Consider the following 22,932-nt stretch of genomic DNA (forward strand, 5'->3'; position numbering starts at 1 on the left):
TCAACATGTTTTGAATGTAAATGAGATATAACCTGAGAAGAAGGAAACTGTACAGTCAATGTGGGAGCCATGTTTCCATTCATAAACTAGCTGCTGCCCACATAATGCTATAGATCTGACTTAACATGTATTCTCTCTCTTGAAAAAAACTAGTGGGCTTTTACATATGGCATATTTGGGGATATTTTCTACTAACCATCTTATTCCTTATGACCCTAAGCCATATGTTTATAAAGATGTTCTTATGAAGGTGCTGGCTGGTAAAACTGATGACAAAAGAAGCTTTAAACACACCTACTATGCCACAATATGATTCAAAGAGTAAACTATCGGTAGAAACATTCTGTAGACACATATCCTCATCATTCCTCAAGGCTGCCAGAAGATAATTACAAAGGTCATGAGATTTGGAACTTACTGTATTTTGCAGACTCAAGAGCCAAGGATATAACCTTTTCAAAAGCAAGTGCCATTGTTTACCCTGGGATCTAGCACAGGACTAAAGAGATCCCACCCTCTCAATCACCCTCACTACTGACCAGAACTGGTTGTTGAGCACACAGAGGGGAGTGGAATTATTTCCTACCCAGAAAAAGGGAGGAGGCTGCCAGCAAAGGTTGGACAACAGCCTCAGAGAAAGTCTGAATTATGAGGCTCAGAGCCTCCAGGCAGGGTCTTCTGTCACATTAATATCCACCGTGTTGTATCTAAGAACGCCTTTTAGGCTTTGTACCCAGAGACCTAAGTGCGCCATCTGCTGGCCAACCAAGGAAGTGCATGTGGGAAAATTAAAAGTGAAAAAGCAAGAAAGGCTTTTTCCAGCCTTCAGTCACCTCTCCAAGGCCCTCAGAAGCAGGTCTACAACCCATTTTTGGGTCCAGGATACAGATCTGAGCAACTAACGGGGCCTAAAAATCTAGAAGGGGTTGAACCAAGAATCAAAGTTTGGCAGTAACACAGCATCCCGCTGCTAAATCCTTACAAAAGAGAGAGAAATTGAGCATCAGTGTAAACTCACCATCATAATCAGATGCCTATACATCAACAAAAATTACAAGTTATACTAAGAGAATGGAAGAAATGGCCAAAGCAAAGGAATATATCAAAGCCCCCAATGAGACACAGTATTTGAGAAAACTAATCCATGATACTCATACAAATTTTCAAAATTAAGTGAAGTAGGGGTCCTCTTTCATTCTTTTGGTTATAGATATCCAGTTCTCCCAGTATCATTTGTTGAAGAGACTGTTCTGTCCCCAAAAAAGTGGACTTGATAGCTTTATTGAAAATCAGTTAATCATAGAAGTGAGGGTCTATTTCTAAACTATCAATCTGAGTCCATTGATCAATTTATCTGTCCTTGTCAATACTATGCTGTTTTGACCACTGTAGCATTATAATATACTTCAAGGCCAGGGAAGGTGAGTCCTCCAACTTCACTCTTCTTTTTTAGGATATTTTTGGCTTTTCGGGATCCTTTTACCTTCTAAAAATTTGGTAACTGACTTTTCTATTTCTATAAAGTATGTTGTTGGAATTGTATTGGTATTGCATTGAATCTATAAATCAGTTTGGGTAAAACTGACATACTCGTTGTGTTTATTCTTCCAATCCATGAACACGGACTGTCTTTCCATTAGTTTAGGTCTTCTTTGGTTTCTTTTAGCAGAGTTTTGTAGTTTTCTAAATATAGATTCTTTACATCCTTTGTTAAACTAATTCCTAAATATTTGAGACTTTTTGTTTCATTGTAAATAGATTTTTCCCCTGATTTCCTCCTCAGCTTGCTCATTAATAGTGTATAGAAACATTACTGATTTTCATGTGTTGATCTTGAATCCTGCCAGTTTGCTGAATTCATTTATTAGCTCAAGTAGCTTTGTTGTAGTTATTTTGGGATTTTCTAAATATAGGATCATGTCATCTGTGAATAGTGAGATTTTACTTCCTCTTTTCCAATGTGGATAACTTTTATTTCTCTTTCTTGCTCTAGCTATAACTTCTAGCACAATGTTGAATAAAAGTGGTGACAGTGGGCATCTTTGCCTCATTCTTGATCTTAGAGGGAAATCTTTCCAACTCTCCCCATTGAGTATGATGTTGGCTGTGGAATTTTCATATACGTCCTTTATTATGTTAAGGAACATTCCTTCTATATCTATCTTTTGAAGTGTTTTTTAATCAAGAAAGGATGCTGGATTTTGTCAAATACCTTTTTTCCATCAATCTAGATCCAGGGTTCTTAGCCTTTTTCGTTTCACAGACCTCTTTGACAGATGAAAACCACAGACCCCTTACTAAGTCTACACTACGCTGTGTTATTTAATAAATATATCACACACACACAAACACATCCCCACAATAATAATTTTTTTTTATTTCAATTCAGGCTCATGGGCCCCTTGTTAAGAACCCCTAATCTAGATGATCATGTGGTCTTTTCCCCTTTAATTTGTTAATGTGGTGTATTACTTTAATTGATCTTCTTATGTTGAACTACCCTTGCATACCAGGAATAAAACCCAAATAATCATGATCCATAAAGTTTTCATATGCTGCTTGATTCTATTTGCAAGTATTTTGTTGAGAATTTTTACGTCTATGTTCATTAGAAAGAGTGGTCTGCAATTTTCTTTATTGTGTTATCTTTATCTGGTTTTGGTATTAGGGTAATAATGGCTTCATAAATGGGTTGGGTAATTTTCCCTCCTTTTCAATTTGTTGGAAGAGTTTAAACAGGATAAGTATTAATTCTTCTGAAATGTTTGGTAGAACTCACCTGTGAGGCCATCTGGCTCTGGATTTAGCTTTCTTGGAAGATTTTTGATGACTGATTCAATCTCTTTGCTCCTGATTGGTTTGTTGAGTTCCTGTATTTCTTGTGGAGTCAATGTATATTGGTTATGCATTTCAAGGAATTTGTCCATTTCATCTAGGCTGTCTAATTTGTTGGCATAGAGTTTCTCATGATATCCTCTTACGATTCTTTTTATTTCTGTGGGGTTAGTCATAATGCCCCCTCCCCCAATTCCTGATTTTATTTATTTTCATCTTCTCTCTTCTTTGTTAGTCTTGATAAGGTTTGTTGATTTTATTGATCTTCTCAAAGAGCCAGCTTTTGGTTTTGTTGATTTTCTCTGTTTTATGTTGTTGTTGTTGTTCTCAATTTCATTTATTTCTGCTCTAATCTTTGTTCTTTCTTTCTTTCTCTTGCTTTGGGATTGGTTTGCTGTTCTTTCACTAATTTCTCCATTTGTTCAGTTAGTTCTTTGATTTTATCTCTTTCTTTTTTTTTTTTTTTTTAAAGATTTATTTATTTATTTAATTTCCCCCCCTCCCCTGGTTGTCTGTTCTTGGTGTCTATTTGTTGCGTCTTGTTTCTTTGTCTGCTTTTTGTTTCTTTGTCCGCTTCTCTCGTCAGCGGCACAGGAAGTGTGGGCGGCGCCATTCCTGGGCAGGCTGCACTTTCTTTTCACGCTGGGCGGCTTTCCTCACTGGTGCACTCCTTGTGCGTGGGGGCTCCCCCACGCGGGGGACACCCTTGCGTGGCACGGCACTCCTTGCGCGCATCAGCACTGCGCATGGCCAGCTCCACACGGGTCAAGGAGGCCCGGGGTATGAACCGCGGACCTCCCATATGGTAGACGGACGCCCTAACCGCTGGGCCAAAGTCCGTTTCCCTCTTATTTTTTAATATAGGCAGTTAGGGTGATAAATTTCCCTCTCAGCACTGCTTAGCTGGATCCCATAAATTTTTATATGCTATATTCTCATTTTCATTTGTCTTGAGAGATTTACTAATTTCTCTTGCAATTTCTTCTTTGACCAACTGATTGTTTAGGAGGGTGTTGTTTAGCTTCCATATATTTGCAAAATTTCCCCTTTCCCACCTATTACAAATTTCCAGCTTCATTCCATTATGATCAGAGAAGGTACGCTGTATAATTTCAATCTTCTTAAATTTATTGAGAGCTCTTTTGTGGCCTGACATGTGGTCTATCCTGGAGAAAGAACCATAGCACTTGAGAAGAAAACATAACCTGATTTTGGGTATAATGTCCTGTATATGTCTGTCTGGTTCAGCTTGTTTACCATATTGTTCAAGTTCTCTGATTCTTTACTGATCTTCTGTCTGGTTATTCTATCTATTGATGTGAGTGGCCTATTGATGTCTCCAAGTATCATTGTAGAGAAGTCTATTTCTTCTTGCAGTTTTGCCAGAGTTTGCCTCATATATTTTGGGGTACCCTGTTTAGGTACATAGATATTTATGACTGTTACTCCTTCCTAATGGATTGTCCCTTTTATTAATATATAATGGCATTCTGCATCTCTTATCACTTTTTCCACTTACAGATTGTTTTGTCTGACACCAATACAGCTATTCCTGCTCTCTTTTGGTTATTATTTATGTGAAATATCTTTTTCCAACCTTTCCCTTTCAGTCTGTTTGCATCCTTGGGTCTAAGGTGAGTCTCCTGCAGACAGCATATGGATGGCTCATGTTTTCTTATCCATTCTCTCAGCCTATGTCTTTTGATTGGGGAGTTTAATTCATTCACATTCATTGCTATTACTGAATGGCTTCACTTACTACATCCATTTTATCCTTTGGTTTTTATGTGTCCTATCTTATTTTTATCCATCTTTTTACTCCTTTGGTTACCCTTTCCGATAGTCTTCACTTCTGTACTCTCTTCCAAGTCTCTCTCGTCTTTTCTGGCTGCAGAACACCCTTTAGCAATCCCTGCAGAGCTGGATTCTTGTTTATGAACTTTTTGTTTCTGCTTATCTGTGAACATATTAAGCTCACCATTATATCTGGTTTGCTGGATCAAGAATTTTTGGCTGGCTCTTTTGCTCTTTCAGTACCTAAATTATATCATTATTACTGCCTTCTAGCCTCCATGGTTTCTGAAGAGAAATCTGCACTGAGACATACTGGACATCCCTTGTATGTGATGTATTGCTTCTCTCTTGCTGCTTTCAGAATTTTTTTCTTTATCTTTGGCATTTGCATTCTGAATAGTATGTGTCCTGGGGTAGGTCTATTTGGATTTATTCTAATTTGAGTATGCTGTGCTTCCTGGACATGTATATTCATGTCTTTTATGAGAGTTGGGAAACTTTTGGCCATTATTTCCTCAATACTCTTTCTGCCCTCTTTCCATTCTTGTCTCCTTCTGGACTCCCATAACATGTATGTTGGTGTACTTTGTGCTATCATTCAACTTCCTGAGTCCCTGCTCAATTTTTTCCATTCTTTTCTCTCTGTTTTTTCTCTCTTCGATTTCAGCTGTTCTGTCCTCTGTGCTGCTGAACCATTTTCCCATGATTTCAAATCTGCTGTTGTATGACTCTATTGTATTTTTCTTAAACAAATCAATTTTATTGATACATATTAATAAAGCACACAATTCATTCAAAGTGCATGAGCAAGGGTATTTGGTTGGTATAATTACATAGTTGTGTGTTCATCACTTCAAACACTATTAGAGCATTTTCATTATTTCAATAATAATAATAATGATAAACAAAAAAAGACACATGAGAAAATTCCTAACCTTTCTATCTCTCTTGGTTTCCTCTGCTATACATAGCTGCTATTTCTGGCTCTTCTTGAACAATTATTTATTTGTTTATTAAGCAGTTTTATTGAGATATATTCGCAGACCATATGATTTATCGAAAGTGTATGATCAATGGCTTTTAGTATAATCACAATGTTGTACATTCATCATCTCAAAATTTTTGAATAATTTCATTACTCCAAAAAGAAAGACTCTACATCCCTTAGCATTCCTTTTCCAGACCTATATAACCACTAATCTAATTTCATCTTTATAAATTGATTTATACTTACATTTTATATAAATGGAATTATACAATATGTAGTACTCCGTGTCTGGTCTCCTTCACTTGGTATAATGTTTTTTTATTGTCTGATAAAGTAGCATTTTCTCAGATTAACCTACACTTATTTGTTTAGCTTCAAAGAAAAATGGCCTTATATTGCAATTTTACCCATATTCATATTTCACATAATATATTTAGTACATAAATCATACAGTATTTGTCCTTTGTGTCTGGTTTGCTTCACTCAATGTAATGTCTTCCAGGTTCATCCTTGCTTTCATATGCTTCACAACGTCATTTCTTCTTACCACTGCATAATATTCCATCATGTGTATACTTCACAAGTTGTTTATCCATTCATCAGTTGATGGACACCTGGATTGTTTCCAATTTTTGGCTGTTGTGAATAACACTGCTTTGAACATTGGTGTGCAGATGTTTATATCGTGTCACTGCTCTCAGTTCTTCTGGGTATATATCTAGCAATGGTATTGCTATATTCAACTTCCTTAGGAACTGCTGAACAGACCTCCACAGTGGCTGTATGATTCTACATTCCCATCAACTGTGAATAAGTGTTCCTATCTCTCCACATCCTCTCCAACATTTACAGTTTTCTATCTTTTTAATAGCAGCCAGTCTAATAGGTATGAAATGATATCTAATTATAGTTTTGATTTGCATTTCCCTAATTGCTTGTGATGTTGAATGTGAAAAAACGTGTTTCTTTGTCATTTGTATTTCTTCTTTGGACAGTTGTTTTTTCGAGTCTTTTGCCCATTTTTTAAAAAAAGATTTATTTATTTATTTCTCTCCCCTCCCCCCCTTCCTAGTTGTCTGTTCTCTGTGTCCATTTGGTCCGTGTTCTTCTTTGTCTGCTTCTGTTGTTGTCAGCGGCGCAGGAATCTGTGTCTCTTTTTGTTGCGTCATCTTGCTGCGTCAGTTCTCTGTGTGTACGGCGCCATTCCTGGGCAGGCTGAACTTTTTTTCGTGCTGGGCAGCTCTCCTTACGGGGCACACTCCTTGTTTCTGGGGCTCCCCTACATGGGGGACACCCCTGCAAGTCACAGCATTCTTTGCGCGTACCAGCACTGCACATGGGCCAGCTCCACACAGGTCAAGGAGGCCCGGGGTTTGAACTGTGGACCTCCCATGTGGTAGACGGATGCCCTAACCACTGGGCCAAGTCCGCTGCCTGCCTATTTTTTAATTGGACAGTTTGTCTTTTTATTGTTAAGTTGTATGATCTCCTTATATAACATGCATATTAAACACTTATCAGACACGTGATTGCCAAATATTTTCTCCCATTGAGTTGGCTGCCTTTTCACCCTTTTGATAAAGTCCTTTGAGGTGTAAAAGTGCTGAATTTTGAGGAGGTCCCATTTATCTATTTTTTCTTTTGTTGCTCATGCTTTGGGTATAAGGTTTAAGAAACTACCACCTACCACAAGATCTTGAAGATGCTGTCCAACATTTTCTTCTAAGCGTTTCATGGTTCTTGTTTTCATATTTATGTCCTTGATTCATTTTGAATTAATTTTTGTATAAGGTGTGAGATAGGGGTCTTGTTTATTTCTTTTGGATATGGCTATCCAGTTCTCAGCACTATTTGTTGAATAGACTGCTCTGGTCCAGCTGGGTGGGCTTAACAGCCTTGTTGAAAATCATTTGACTGTATATGTGAGGATCAATTTCTGAGTTTTTTATTCAGTTCCATTGGTCAATCTGTCTGTCCTTATGCTAGTACCATGCTGTTTTTTTAACCACTGTAGTTAAGTAATATGCTTTAAAGTCAGGTATGTGAGAGTCCTCCAATTTTATTCTTTTTAAAGACAATTTTGGCTATTTTGGGCCCCTTACCCTTCCAAATAAATTTGATTATTGGATTTTCCATTTCTGCAAAAAAGACTGTTGGGATTTTTATTGGGATTGCATTGAATCTGTAAATAAGTTTGGGTAGAATTGACATCTTAATGATATTTAGTCTTCCAATCCACAAACACAGAATGTCCTTCCATTTATTTAAGTTTTCTTTGGTTTCTTTTAGCAATGTTTGGTAGTTTTCTGAATACAGGTCCTTTATGTCTTCGGTTAAGTTTATTCCTAAATATTTGATTGTTTAGTCACTATTATAAATTGATTTTTTTTCTGATTTCTTCCTCTGATTGCACATCTGTAGTGCATAGAAATGCTATTGGTTTTTGCATATCAATTTCCTGTACTGCCACTTTGCTGAACTTGTCTATTAATTCTAGTAGCTTTGTTGTGGATTTTTTCAGGATTTTCTAGATATACATTCATATTATCAGCAAATAGGGAAAGTTTTGCTTCTTCCTTTCCTATTTGGCACCTTTTATTTCTTTGTCTAGCCTAATTGCTCTAGCTAGAACTTCTAGCACAATTCTGAATAATAATGGTGAGAGTGGGCATCCTTGTCTTGTTCCTGATTTCAGTGGGAAAGCTTTCAGTCTTTCACCTTTGAGAACAATGCTAGCTGTAGGTTTTCCATAGATTCACTTTGCCATATTGAGAAAGCGTCCTTCTATTCCTATCTTTTGGAGTGTTTTTATCAAGAAAGGGTGTTATATTTTGTCAAATGTCTTTTCTCCATCGAGATATCATATGATTTTTCTTCTTAAATTTATCAGTGTGGTTTATTACACTAATTGATTTTCTTGTGTTGAACTACTCTTGCATACCTGGATAAAAACCCACTTGATTGTGGTGTATAATTCTTTTAATGTGCTTTTGGATTTGGTTTGCAAGTAGTTTGTTGAGGACTTTTGTATCTATATTTGTGAGGGATATTGCCCTCTAATTTCCCTCCTTCCCCCCGCCCTTTTTTTTTTTTTTTTTGTAGTATCTTTATCTGGTTTTGGTATTAGGGTGATGTTGGCTTCATAGAATGAGGTTTGTAGCATTCTTTCCTGTACAATTTTTTGGAAAAGCTTGAGCAAAATCAGTATTAGGTTGTCTTAAAATGACTGGTAGCATTCACCTATGAAGTTTCTGGCCCCAGGCTTTTCATCTTTGAGAGATTTTTGATGACTGCTTCAATCTCTTCACTTGTGATTGCTTTGTTGAGGTCTTCTATTTCTTCAAGGGTCACTGCAGGTGGTTCATGTGTTTTTAGGAATTTGTCTATCTCATCTACATTTTCTAGGTTTTTTTTTTTTGGCATACAGTTGTTTGTAGTATCCTCATATGATGTTTCTTATTTCTATGGGGTCAGTGGTAATGTCCTCTCTTTTGTTTTTTATTTCATTTATTTGCATCTTCTCTCTTTTTTTTTTGTCAGTCTAACTAAGGGTTTGTTGATTTTGTTGCTCTTCTCAAAGAACCAACTTTCGGTTTTGTTGATTCTCTTGTTTTTTTAATTCTCAATTTCATTTATTTCTACTCTGATCTTTGCTATTTATTTCACTTGGCTTGGTTTGGGATTAGTTTGCTGTTCTTTTTCTACCAGGTGTGCAGTTAGGTCTTCAATTTTAGCTTTCTTCTTTTTTAATGTAAGCATTGAGGGCTATAAATTTTCCTCTCAGCACTGCCTTCGTAGTGACCCATAGGTTTTGATATGTTTTGCTCTTATTTTCATTCAAGATATTTGCTGAATTCCCTTGCAATTTCTTCTTTGACCCTCTGTCTATTTAAGAGTGTGTTGTTTAATCTCCATATATTTATGAATTTTCCCTTTTTCTACCCATTATTAATTTCCATCTTCATTCTGTTATGATCAGATAAAGTGTTTTTACATAATTTAAATTTAAAAAAATTATTGATACTTGTCTTGTGACCCAACATATGGTCTATCTTGGAGAAGGATCCATGAGCACTCGAAAAGAATGTATATCCTGCTGTTTTGGGGTGGAATGCTCTATATATGTCTGTTAGTCTAGTTCATTTATCATATTATTGAAGCTCTCTGTTTCTTTATTTGTCCTCTCTCCAGATGTTCTATCCAATACTGAGAGTGGTGTATTGAAGTCTCCAACTATTATTGTAGAGACATCTATTTCTCCCTTCCACTTTGCCAGTGTGTGCCTCATGTATCTTGGGACACTGAGGTTCGGTGCATAAATATTTGGTATAGCTATTTCTTACTGAATTGCCCCTTTTATGATGACCTTTTTCATCCCTTATAACAGTTTTGCATTTAAAATCTATTTTGTCTGATACTAGCATTGCTACTCCAGCTCTTGTTTGGTTGCTATCTGCGTGGAATGTCTTTTTCCATCCTTTCACTTTTAACCTTGTTGTGTCCTGACGTCTGAGGTGAGTCTCTTGTAGGCAATGTATAGATGGCTCATACTTTTTAAAAAATCTATTCTGTCAGTCTATGTCTTTTGATTGGGGAGTTCAAGCCATTAACATTCATTGTTATTACTGTAAAGGTATTACTTACTTCATCCATTCTGACCTTTGGTTTTCTGTTTTCATATTGTAATGCTGTCTATCTTTTACCCTTTAATTTACCCTTTCTAATAATCTTCATTTCTACACTCTTCTCCAAGTCTCTCGCCCTTCCTTTTTCCTTCCAGACTGCAGCATTTCTTTTAGTATCTCTTGTAATTCTGGTCTTTTGGCAATATATTCTATCAGCTTTTGTCTGTGAAGACTTTGAACTCCCCTTCATTTCTCAACAGTTTTGTGGACAAAGAATTATTGGCAGGCAGTTTTTCTCTTTCAGTACCTTAAATACATCATACCACTTTCTTTTCTCTTCCATGGTTTCTGATGACAGGTAGGCACTTAATCTTATTAAGTTTCCCTTGTATGTGATGCTTTGTTTTTCTCTTGCTGCTTTCAGAATCTTCTCTTTATTTCTGATATTTGCCATTCTGAGTAGTATGTGTCTTGGGGTACATCTATGCAGATTTATTCTCTTTGGGGTGTATTGTCCTTCTTGGATATTGATATTTATGTCTTTCATAAGGGTTGGGAAGTTTTCAGTTATTAGTTCCTCAAATATTCTTTCTGCCCCTTTCCCATTTTCTTCTCCTTCTAGGACACTGAAAATGCATATGCTTTTGCATTTCATTCAACTCCCTGAGAATTCCATTTTTTCACATTCTCTTTCTTTCTATTCTCCTGTCTTTTCCAGTTCAGATGTTCTTTGAAATCACTAATTCTGTTTTCGGGCAATGCAAATCTGCTCTTATGTACCTCTAATGTATTTTTAATGTCATTCATCATGCATTTTATTCCCATAAGGTCTGTTACTTTTCTTTGTAGGCTTTCAAATTGTTCTTTTTGCTCACCAAGTGTCTTCTTAATATCTTTTATCTCCTTAGTCATGTTTTCTTTCAATTCTTTCAATTGATTTAGGAGAGATGTGTGATTATCATTAATTAATTGTCTTAAATCCTGTATTCCTTCAGGATATTTGTTTTTTCCTTTGGCTAGGCCATCTCTTCTTGTTTCCTAGTAAGGCTTTTAATTTTTTGCTGATTTATAGGCATCTGAGTATGCTGTGGAATTTACTCTGATGGCCAATTTCTCTCTCTTGCCTACTGTTATTATTTTTTTATAGCTCTTCTTTGATATTTGGTTCAACATATCCTAAGTCTTTAAAAACTGCCCAGCTTAAATTATCAAAATTGGGCCAGGGACGCACCAATGGGGCAGATTTTCTCCCAGAAGTTAGAGAACAGAAACCCAAGTGTAGTTTTTGTTCATGCAATTTTCAGACCGGCCAGCAGATGGTACTCATTGGCGCACCTTGCCACAAAGGTATACCTCTTTCTGTTTTCCTTTGTTTCAGTCTGGCCAGAACTGAGATTGGGTTTCGCTGGCCAAATTCACTGAAAAAAGCCCTCTATCTCCTCCTCCCTTTTCCCTTGTAACACTTAACAGGGAAGAAGATATCTGCTTCCCTCTCTGTCAGCTGCAATGAGACAAGTTTCACCCCCACTTAATATTCCAGGGGTGGGGAAGGGGAGCCCTTCCCAGTGGCTTGGAGGTTTAGTAACTCAGTTTGTTGTTTCAGGTTCTTCTGCTCTTTGTCCCTCACCCTCTTGGGAGTTGTGAAGCACTGTCCTAATCTGCTGATGCCCAAAACTGGTCGCTTGGGCAGCTTTTAGCTCTTTCTCCATTGTTTTTGTGGGACAGCTGAGCCTTGCCTGCCTAATCTGATGCCATCTTTCCACTCTATTGTATTTTTGGCTTCACTTATTATGTCTTTCATGTCTATAAGCTCTGTTATTTTTCTATCCATGTGTCCAAGTTTTTCTTTCTGCTTACCCAGTATCTTCTTAATGTCTTTTACTTCTTTTACCATGTTGTCCTTCAACTCCATGATTTTATTTCAGATATTTGTATGCATTGATTTGTTGTTTCAAGTTCTGTTCTCATCTGGACTTTGATTTGTTCCTTTGCCTGAGTCGTATCTTCCTTTTTCTTAGTATGGCTTATAATTTTTTGCTGATGTCTAGGCATCTGATTATGATGCTGAATTTACTGTGATGCTCAGTTTTTCTCTTTTTAGGGATTTACTGTTAAGTAGCTGTGTACTAAGATTCATTTTTTATTCTTGGTTCAATTTGTTCTAGATATTTAGGATTGCCCCTGTTTACCTGCTCAAAACAGGGCTAAGGATCCTGTAATAGGGTGTAGGCCAGTTTCTAAGAGTCTTGGAAAGGAGGGCATTAAAGGCACCTGATTACCTCTTTTATTTATTATTTTGTTTCACTTCTTTTCATGTACTTTTCTGGTCTGCCAGCAGATGGCAAACATTGGCAGACCTCTCAGCTCAGACCCCAGATGCTAGGTGGGAGTGTATTCATTGTAATCCATCTTGGCAGGGAGTTTAGAAGCAAAATTCTCAGAGCTGGCCAAACCTCACAAATAAGCTATCTTCCTTTGGCCAGCCTCACCTTCCCTCCCTCAGGGTCCTTAGCAACCAGCCCAGGGCAATAGAGAGGTTATATGAGAAGGCAAATTCCCTGCTGGTTCTCAGGACAAACAATGTTGCAGCTCCACCCTGTCTGGAAGTGTATGACCCCTCCAATGCAGCAGACCAAGTACAATGGCCAAAATTTGAATTTGCTGTGTAGTCTGTGTCCCTCCCTCTCCCCTCTCTTGGGAGAGAGGACCCCTGAAACCCTCTCATTCTGTAGCCACCTTCCAGGGGCCAGAGGACCTCTGGTGGCTCTGAGAGGGGATGGGCACCAGTATTTGCTGCTACAGCTTTACTCACAAGATTTTTCCAGCCAGCCAAGACTCCTTTCCTTTGTCCTTTTCTGTTCTGGGTAGTGTCTAGTCTTCCCCTAGTATCCTAAGCCTTAGAACAGCCCTCCAGACATTCTGTCTGTCCTCCAAGTATTTTTCTGGGAGAGAAATGAACCCTGTCTCTCTAATCCTCCATCTTCCAGGAAGTCCTACCTAATACATTCTTGAATTAGGCTACTTAATATTCAAGAAGTTCTAAAAATATGTTAAAATTAATAACAAGGGTTTCCATCAATTTTAAAGGAAAAGAAAAGGGGTGCTTTTGAACAACCAAGACAATTGAAATTGGAGAAACAATAATTGAACTGAGACTGCTAAAGAAGCTCAAGCTCTGCCTCCTCAGACGTGGGAGTAAAGCTGGACTTCAGAGACAGTACCTAGCTCTGCAGAGTCTGACGCCAAAAGGGCTGCTAGGATACATTTTTCAGCTACATCCAAACAAGGGGGAATTAATGTACTCAGAAATCTTAAAGCAGTTAGGACTCTCCTGGTAAAAGGTAGCACCATAAGTCTAAAGTAAATAAAATTTAAAACAAGAATACTAAAATTAAAGTCCACAAATTTACATCTTCTTGTTCAGCACCACAATTCTAATACATTAGATCCCTAGAGAGTCAGCTATCTTAAACTTGTTAAAAGTCATTTTGTTCATGAACAAAGGATACCTTCTTTTCTTTTCCAGAATATATTATCCAATCTGGTCTAAGAATTGGCTGGAGAATGCAAATATTGTAATTAAAACCAAAAAAAGTCATGACATGGAAAGGAAATGTGGTAATAGTGGTCAGGGTAAAAAAAATGAGGAATATGCATATCTCTGTTGTAATGCAATTTGATCAGTTAGATAAGTACATTCTATGCTCATTTTCCCATCTATTGCTATATACTGTTTTAGCTGGAGAGGGGTAGATTTAAAGAAAGTAACAACATACATACATACATACAAGTATCTTCCAAATTTGCAGAGAAAATAGGAGCATGGCTATTTCAAGCGTGGATTTTTCTTCTTGTTTTTAAGAGAAAGAAAACAGGGCTAGACAATATGAGCAGCTATTAAAGGAAAAGGAGTACTTAGAAATATATAACACTTTTTGAATGTATTTGATGGAACATAGGAGATATCCAGAACAAAAAGGATTCTGTGGTCAAACCTTCCAAAGGTCCTGAGAAGTCTTTTTATTTTTTTAAACCCAGTACCTCCTAAACTTATTAGGCCATGAGTTAGCTTTTTTCTTTCTAAAATACCTAAACGCATTTAGGTATTTTAGAAATAGGGCATCTGACCACACAGAAAGATGCTAAGCTAGTTTTAAAGGTGTCACATATAATTCATACACAAATAATTTTCAAAGCAGGCAGAGAACATGCAAATCTCAAGAAAAATTTCACTGGAGTTAAACTAATTTTGAAATACAATTTTACTACTATATCATTTAGTACTGCTGGAAACCTCTAAATGGCTGAAGGGCTACACTATCCGATAAAGCAAAACAGGTACTGTTGCTAATTAAATTCCACTGTCCTCTCATTTAGAACACTGGTCTCTCCAATAAGGACCCTGTGTTAAATATGTAAAATTAAGGTTTTCATTACACAACCCACGGATGCAATTAGAAAATCCAGTGTGTCTAGGAACCCGTAACTCTGACCCTCTCTCTTCTAAGGCTACCTAAGGATATCACTAAATCAAGTAGATTCTGAAGTCAGGAATCCATTATACATCACATCTAAAAACTGAGAACAGCTCTGCAATCAACCTAAAACCATCTTCAGAGTTTCTGGTCAGCATTTTCAGAATTTTTACATTACTCTACCCAACTCCTTTGCTCAAGACTCTGTCCTATGAATGATGATGTGAGCTGTCTACTAGATATGATTTCCTCAGAATGAGGAAAATAAATTCTATCTGTGGAATAAATTCCATACTGACTTCTATGTGTCTTTCCCCCAGACCTCAAGTATCACCTCTTAAGATTTGACAGAATGTAGTAGCAGAAAGAAGTCGGGTGTACGCAGTATTGAAAGTCAGTACGCGAGAATTCTGAGAAGGAAGATGATTTATTTCGACCAGCTGGACTCGGTGGACTCTTGTACTGATAAAAACTGAGCCCCAGATAGAATTTTTGGGTCCCTTTTATACAGAGGAAATGAGAGTGGGGAGTCAAATGGTGCTAGTATGCAAAAGGACTTTCTGTTAGTTCCTTCAAGTGTTTTATCTGAGTATTAGATAAGTTATTTCCTCCAGGTAAGCTTGATTTAACACATATCCCCTACATTCCAGGCAGGCTTTAGTTAACATAGATCCCCTACACTCCAGGCAAGCTTGACACATTTGGCTTGCATCCTCCCTGAATATCCAAAGCCTACAGAGTTTATACTTCTCAATTGGCTTTCTAGGAATATTTGAATATAAAATAAGGTTGAATTTATGCACAGGCTATATTAAAAGCACACTCTTCAAGGAGTTCTGTGGCTCCATCAGCTACTGTGGCTCCTTCTGTTGGGGTGTGAAAACATGACGCAGGTAAAAGGCATAACATTTAGCTTGGCAGAGGTCAATATTAAAAGGGATAGAAAGAAGGAAAAAGATAGAAACAGGTAGTGCAAATCTGACCAACCAGTTAATAAAGGGTAGTTACATGTTGGTAGTTCCCAGAAGTTACAGGTGTTTCCGAACAACTCAAAGGACTGGATCTGACAGCCTGGGTTAGATACACACTTTGTAAAAAAAAGAGCTATTTTTAAAGATGTTGGATTTAACTCCAAACCTTTCTTCATTTGGTCTCTCTAGACTATAAATCTGAAATAAAAGGAAAGGCCAAATCTCAGGTTCCAAGGCTATATTTTGAATGACTTACCTCAATTTCCACTTTTGTGAAGGGCTGACAGAAAGTAAGCACACAAAGCTGAATGCTGAAGGGAATAAAAAGAGGGCTGTCTTTATATGGTGATATAAGTATCATCTACTATTATTAAATAATCCTTTGTTTACACACTCTCCTCCCCCGTGTCACACTTCATACATATTTTGCTTTTATAAAAGTCACAGACTCTAACACTTCTTGAGCTTTAACTTTTGATATTCAAAAGTTAAACTAATGAATTTAACACTAAACATGTATTTGTGAGTCAGAGGCACAACTCAGCAGACTAAACCCCAAATTTGAAGCCTCCTTGAGTGCACAGATTCACAGCCCTAATTCTCTAGAGAAACTACCCAAGGTTACATTTTAAGGTACATAAATATGTTTATAGGAAAACTGAGTAGAATATTACATTTTAAAACTCTTTTCTGATATTTAAAAAAAAAATCATTGGGCCTTTCCTTAGAAGCAAAAACCTTATTTTAATTGTCCAGTTAACAATAAATGTTTTAGTTATGGGGAAACTTTCTGAAAAGTTTCAAATTTCATTATGAGGCTAGACAAAGGCATTCTTTAAAGTGGTTAACCAACGCTCTCAAAAATAATTTTTGAAATAGTTGTTCCTACTTGCAGCCTTCTAGTACATATTTATACTCTCTTTTCTACAGAATTTTTAGTTAAGCTTCACTTAGAGAGATGATCCAGAAATCAGGCAACATGTATTAGACTACATGTTTATGAAAAGAACCAGTTTTTTTTGCTATTAAGAAATTAAAATATGATTTATCTATAAACATCACACAAAGAAATTTACTTAAAACAAGGAATTTAGGTATTAAAACAGAGGATTTATTTACAAGAAGGACTTTCGGACATAGGTTTACCACTTCCATAGTTAATTATAAATTGTTAACGTGTCAGTTCTCAAACCTTCCATCTGAAAGGGAAAAGATCTTTTACTATAACCCCAAACAAAGTCAATCCACATCTACCCACAATAAAGTGTTTTTTAATTGTTTAAATTGAGCACTGGAATTCAATTATTTGAACAGATACATGTTCTGATTTGAAAATTCCAAATGCTATAAAATAAAACCATACAAATCTCACTAAAGTGTCTTGTTAATACTACAGACAAACCAACAACACTTCTCAGATTGATACATCACTGTCCCATCTCTAATTTTATTGACTGACTCTCCTCTTCTTTAGGATATATGCTTTGGGTTAAAATCTCTTCTTTAGAATTGGAGTCTGTCTGCATGGCACTTGAGCACGGGTAATTGAAAAAACTTATTTAGAAGTAATAGGCACAATACTAACAATAACATTAATTAGATCGTAAGACAAAGATGGAAATGAGATTTGTCATAGATAAGTGCAATGTGGTGTCTGAACGAAATAGAGTCAGTCATGCCTTTTAATGTTTTTAAGTTTGCTTAAAGTCCTAAGAAATCTCGGATTCTTAAAATATTTTTTCTCTCTTTCTTTTCCTGAATTTTCTCTCCTACTTCATTTTTCCCTTTATCACACATTTCCTGGGTTATAAGGCTAGATAAACTAAACCACTCTATTTTCCATGGTAATCCCCCTTCCAGAAAAGCCTTTGCCTACCTGACCTTCACATTTACCTGGACTGTTGCACAAAAGGAAACATTGCATAGATCACACACAGTGAAGCCAACCTAACTATCTCCATAATGAATTTGACTTATAATAGCCCAGAGAATGATATGCCTCAGGAAATGCAAATACGCTATCCACCCAATTTTAGGTACTTCTTTTACTAAAATACTCTCATACTGCTTACTTCTCCCAATCCTTCCCTTGTGTAAAAGGTAAAAAACAGGAATAAAATTCAATAGTGGCATAAATATGAAATCTATCTAAATGAAAATGAATTGATTTCATTTTCATAATATAATGTCTAGATATCCTTTGTAAGGTAGAGTCTCTATTTTGGGTGGTGGGAGCTTAATTTCAGCTAACAACAACTGGAGCACAAATGTCTCACCTGTGCTAATATTTATTCCACTGCTCTATCAGTTACCTATCATGGTTTAAGTTGATTATTTCAAAACAATTTACAATAAAAAGTAGAGTACATAATACTAAAACAAATACTAATTTTTAGTAGTTGGCTGGATTGCCAAAAGGTGTCTAAAGAAGACCATGATGTGCTAGAAAGCAAATGATTTATCTTTAAATATTTCCAAGCAGTTGTTACCTATCCATCAATGATATTATTTGAGCTCTGTGCATAAAGGTATCAAAACAGACTTACCCAGGAAGAACTAAACAAAAGATCTTCCTGAGAGAAAGTAGATTCATCATGCTCTGTTCTTTTAAAAGGCCTGTTTCACCTTGGCTTGCTTAATAGTGAAACTGTTCCCTCTTCTCCTAACTCTTAGAGAAACTGCTAATTCCTATCCTTTTAAAATCCCAAGAATAGACTGAAAAGTTGCTTAGATTATTTTCTCAGGTCAGACACATCACAATTAATTCAGGCCAGATGACTAAACGACTCTGGACTGCTCAAACCGACATAGTAAAGTAATGATGGAGACACTGGATAATGATAAATCTGAAATGCAAATTAAATTATAAAATTAAAGCTAAGTATGATGCAAACTAGGCCACTGGAATGTTCCTTAAGAACTGGTAGACAAACACTTAGATCCATTAAAACATGCCAGATGACTAGAATTCTGCAGATGGAGACCCCAGGGTTTAATGGGCAAGATAGTGATACTTTCTTCTGGGACTCACCAGTCACATGATTTAAGATAGGAAGTCTTTATTTTTATAAAACCAAGTCTTTTTATTTTATAAGAAGCAACAGTCCTTCTTCACGGAAATTAAATTTATATAAAGTAATAAAAAACATAAGCAACTTACAATGTATATCCCTGCCACGTCCAGGTCACAGTATCCTACAATAAAAAAGTACATAAAATGTTAGCCCAGAGAAAAAACTACCAAGTAAAACACAGATCTATTTTAAAACCTATATTCATATACTTTGTCCTGAATTATAAGCAGTATGTTGAAAAGCAAAACAAGCATCTTATTAATATTAAATAACAGTGAATTAATCTATGAATACTTGGTTTCATATATCTACAGCAAAGATCCTCTAGACACCACCAATTTTTTTTTATAGAACTAAGTTGCTCTAAGTTTTTTAAACTATTATGCATGCTTAGTTATTTCTTTCCTAATATGACCATACCTGGATAATTAATATGCTTATAAAAAACAGAATTAATCAATTCTCCCCCCAAAAAAGGGTTATTTGAGAGAAAAGATGAATGCCTAGTGAAAGAATTTGAATTTGTTATAAATGCAAATCTATAGGCAAAAGCACAATGAGTAAAAAGTTGATAGATTTTAATTCCTTTTTTTTATTAAAGAGGTACAAGGTTAAAAAACGGCCACTGAATAGAAAGTTAAATTGATCAAGAATTCGTAATCTTAAATATCATATAATTAATAATTAACTCCTGCCTTTTAATATAGATTCCCTAGTAAAGAAAGTTCTTCTCAGAACAAAACACCCAATAAAAAAAACTTTCTTTAGGAAATTAGTGGCACAATCAATATTGAGAAGGTGAAAATGTACTCAGCTGGAATGGAAAGAGGTTAGTCCCTGAGCCAACTCTGAACTTTATATACTATGCTAAGTTCTTGTGAGATATTTTCTTATTTAGTTTAGCTAGTAAATACTGAGCCAGTAATTAAGCACCAAGCTTCTCCTAGTTCATGCAGCTACTTCAATATCCTCCATCAGTAACGATGATTGAACCAAGAAAAGTTTCCTCCTGGGCTACATGAAAATTACAAATTTATGGACATATTCTAATGTCCAGTCTAATGAAATTCTGAATCTAAGATTTAATCACACTACCAGAGTGAAAACAGAGTTGATACTAAGAAAATGTCTTCCTAAATCTTACTGACAGCAAAACAGTATTTAATATTGTTACCAAGAAATATATGCCTATTTTGTAAAGTGTTAAAAGCTACGTGGTAAGCAAAATGAGTCTACCCATCTGCTTCCACTATTTATCTATTCATACCTTTATTTAAATATTAAAAGAGGCCTTAGGGAATTCATGCTCTTTGGAATGTTTTACATTCTTTCCATATTCAAATATTATGCTTACCAGCTTGTTTGGGTACCTGAGGAGTATTGGTTGCACTGGAACTCCTGGAATGAAGGCTCCTATAACCACATTGAAATTTTATAACATGTTCTTTATATGAATAAAAGTTTTACAAAAAAGAAAAAAAGCTAGTAATAAATAGTATAAATATAAAGAATATTTTAAGAGCAGACATAAAATAAACCACTTGTTAAACATTGGTAAATTCCCAGTGATTGTCCAAAGAAGGGTTTTTTAATTCAGATTTTAGCATAATATTAAATGCTGTGCTTAAGTCACTTAAAATATATATTTATTTATTATTCTCATTTTTCAAATACCTGTTATTCAACAGAACTAAGAAAAAGTATTGACAAATCAAGGCAAAGAGAAAACAGGGAGAAAATCTAGATAACCTAAAGGCTTAAAGCAAAGAATACCACACTTGCTAGAAGTAAGTCATAACTTTATGTCTGAGCAGTCTAGCAGCCAATACAAAAAAATTTAAAGCCTAACAAACTATTATAAAACTGCATTTTAGACTCTAAATGGTATAAAAAGAGTGAATCTTATAAGGCATTTGAAGGCATTCTAAAGCTAATGAAATACGTTTTCTACTTTATGACAGAGGACCTCAAAAGTTTGCAAGGATACCTTTGGAGGAAAAAAAAAATCTGTCAATGGTTTGTGCTCACACACACACAAAGACACATATACAAATGCACACACATGGAGAAGACACTTCAAGGATCATGATACCAAAAGAGAAAATAAAGGTGTGAGTTCTGCGGATTCACATTAAAAACTTTTTTTTATCGACAAAGAATAAATGTCCAGAGCACCCTGAAGAATTATTTAGAGTATTACTGTCAAATCATTTAAGAAATCTCCCATACTATTTTGTAACAACACATAATTTAATTTCTCTCACCTGGCTTAAAAGTAATCAAACAGGAACGATTAGTACAAGTACCTTCTGGGAAAACTAGTATCTTGGGAGAAAAGGAACATATTTAATATTTCAGTCTTACTAATAGATTATCTCGTATTTCACTTTCTGATGTCACAAATTGCTGCTAATTCTTAAAAAACAAATAAAAATGAAATAAAAGGCTAGCACTTGATTCTAACAAAGCTAAAATCAGATTATTTAGTTACCCTCTAAAATAAGTATAGTCTGATCATTAAGATATTAGAAAACGGATTTAAACTCTGTATAGAGAATATACATAATAAATGTTTCTCAAAGAGATACTAACAATCTGAATAAACTCCAAAAGAAGATGGAGATTGTAAATCCTGGCTAAATGTATATTACTCCATTATTTCTTCTGCTGCTATACATCCCTAACCAAATTATTTCCTAATTCTTTACTTCAGTTTTCCCAGTAAATAATATTCACTTGATGATATATAGTTCAGGAATATCTTGAGGACAAAGAAAGAAATGCTTACAGTATGCTTCAGTGCCTACGTTGAACTAGTTAACCTATGTAATACAACTTAATAGCCTTTTTTGAGGAAGTGCTTTAGCTTTTAATATATTTCTTTATGTTTTCTATGTGAAAGATCTAAAGTACAATTAATTTTCCTATTAACTGAATAAAATGTTAATAGCAGCTTGGTTTTCTGAAGTTTTTAGAATTTAGCAATGAGTAAATTACTAAGTACATAAAATTTAAAAAGAAAATCCCTGCATACAGCAGTTAGTAATGTGTATTCTATAATAATTAAAGAGGGAAATATTATTAGACTAAATTGTCACAATAACGTTATTTGTAAAATAAGAGTATGAATAGGTATAATTCCATTCTCCAATTTAAAAAATCATGGGTATTCTATGACAATAGGCTCTAATATAAAATATTCTTCATTTAGTGGAAATTCTATTGCTACACTATTAACAATGAATAAATATAGAGTGAATCATGAAATAGCTGCACTAGAAGAGGCATTAAAAGTCACCTAGCATTGTTAATATTTACATTCTTTCTGCAACATCCTCCCCAAGTGGTTGCTTAGCCTATTCCTGAAAATTCCAGTAAAGGAATCAAAATAGAGAAAGTTCTTCCTCAAGGTGAGCAAAATAAGCTGAAGTCTGCCTACTTATCTCCCACCTACCAATCCAAGATATTGCTGGGTTCAAAGTGAAAAATCAAACCCTTATTCCCAATGCCAACTCTTCTCAATTATTCTTTCAATCATTCCTCACATGCCTTGGTTTCTAAAACCTCTTCCTTGGTCATATTCCTCTTAGGAGTTTAACATCTACAGGTCATCATGGGTAGCCAGATCACTACACGATCATTTGTTCTGCTATAGATCACTGATTTTCAATCCGGAAAAGGTAGAAAGTAGAAGTTTGTCATAATTACCCATGTGGCTTTCTTTGTACAATAAATGCTGCCCTTTCCTCACCCTCAAAATTCTGGGCACTCCATAAGAAAGAGGATGGTAAGATGGCACAGTCAGAAAAAGCTCTACAGGTGATTCTGATATTGTCCCTGAATTAAAAAGCACTATCTAAATACACTTCAATAAAAAAAAATCTTAATCATTTTTTCAGCAAACTCATCACACTGTTGACAATAATTGAGCTTTAATATCTCACTCTTAAAATGGTAGTTAGATTTAGAAGTACAGAATTCTTTTTAAGACACAAAGTAAAAATTGATTTGGAGAATATGGAGAGTAAAAAAGAATGAAAGATTCAAATCCATGGGGCATCTCAAGGAGAGGAGGATTTCTTCTCAATACCAAATAATACAAATAATTATTTGGCATCTATTATATTAAAGACGCCTAGATACTTACAACTTACAAGAAATAAACTATCA

At 35.5% G+C, this 22,932-nt stretch overlaps 1 protein-coding gene across 1 annotated transcript in view; it reads right to left on the reverse strand.

The window, feature by feature from the left end:
- The window catches only part of LPCAT2 (lysophosphatidylcholine acyltransferase 2), an 80,408-nt gene that overhangs the window by 39,544 nt on the left and 17,932 nt on the right, over nt 1-22,932 (reverse strand). Inside the window, exons 5-8 of the mRNA XM_004455053.5 lie at nt 21,027-21,087; nt 20,117-20,175; nt 18,849-18,883; nt 15,945-15,999 (exon numbers count right to left, since the gene is read on the reverse strand). Coding sequence (XP_004455110.1) covers nt 15,945-15,999; nt 18,849-18,883; nt 20,117-20,175; nt 21,027-21,087 — 210 coding nt within the window. The remainder of the gene's footprint in view (nt 1-15,944; nt 16,000-18,848; nt 18,884-20,116; nt 20,176-21,026; nt 21,088-22,932) is intronic.

The sequence above is a fragment of the Dasypus novemcinctus genome, chromosome 18 (genome assembly GCF_030445035.2).
Source record: "Dasypus novemcinctus isolate mDasNov1 chromosome 18, mDasNov1.1.hap2, whole genome shotgun sequence".
Lineage (NCBI taxonomy): Eukaryota > Metazoa > Chordata > Mammalia > Cingulata > Dasypodidae > Dasypus > Dasypus novemcinctus.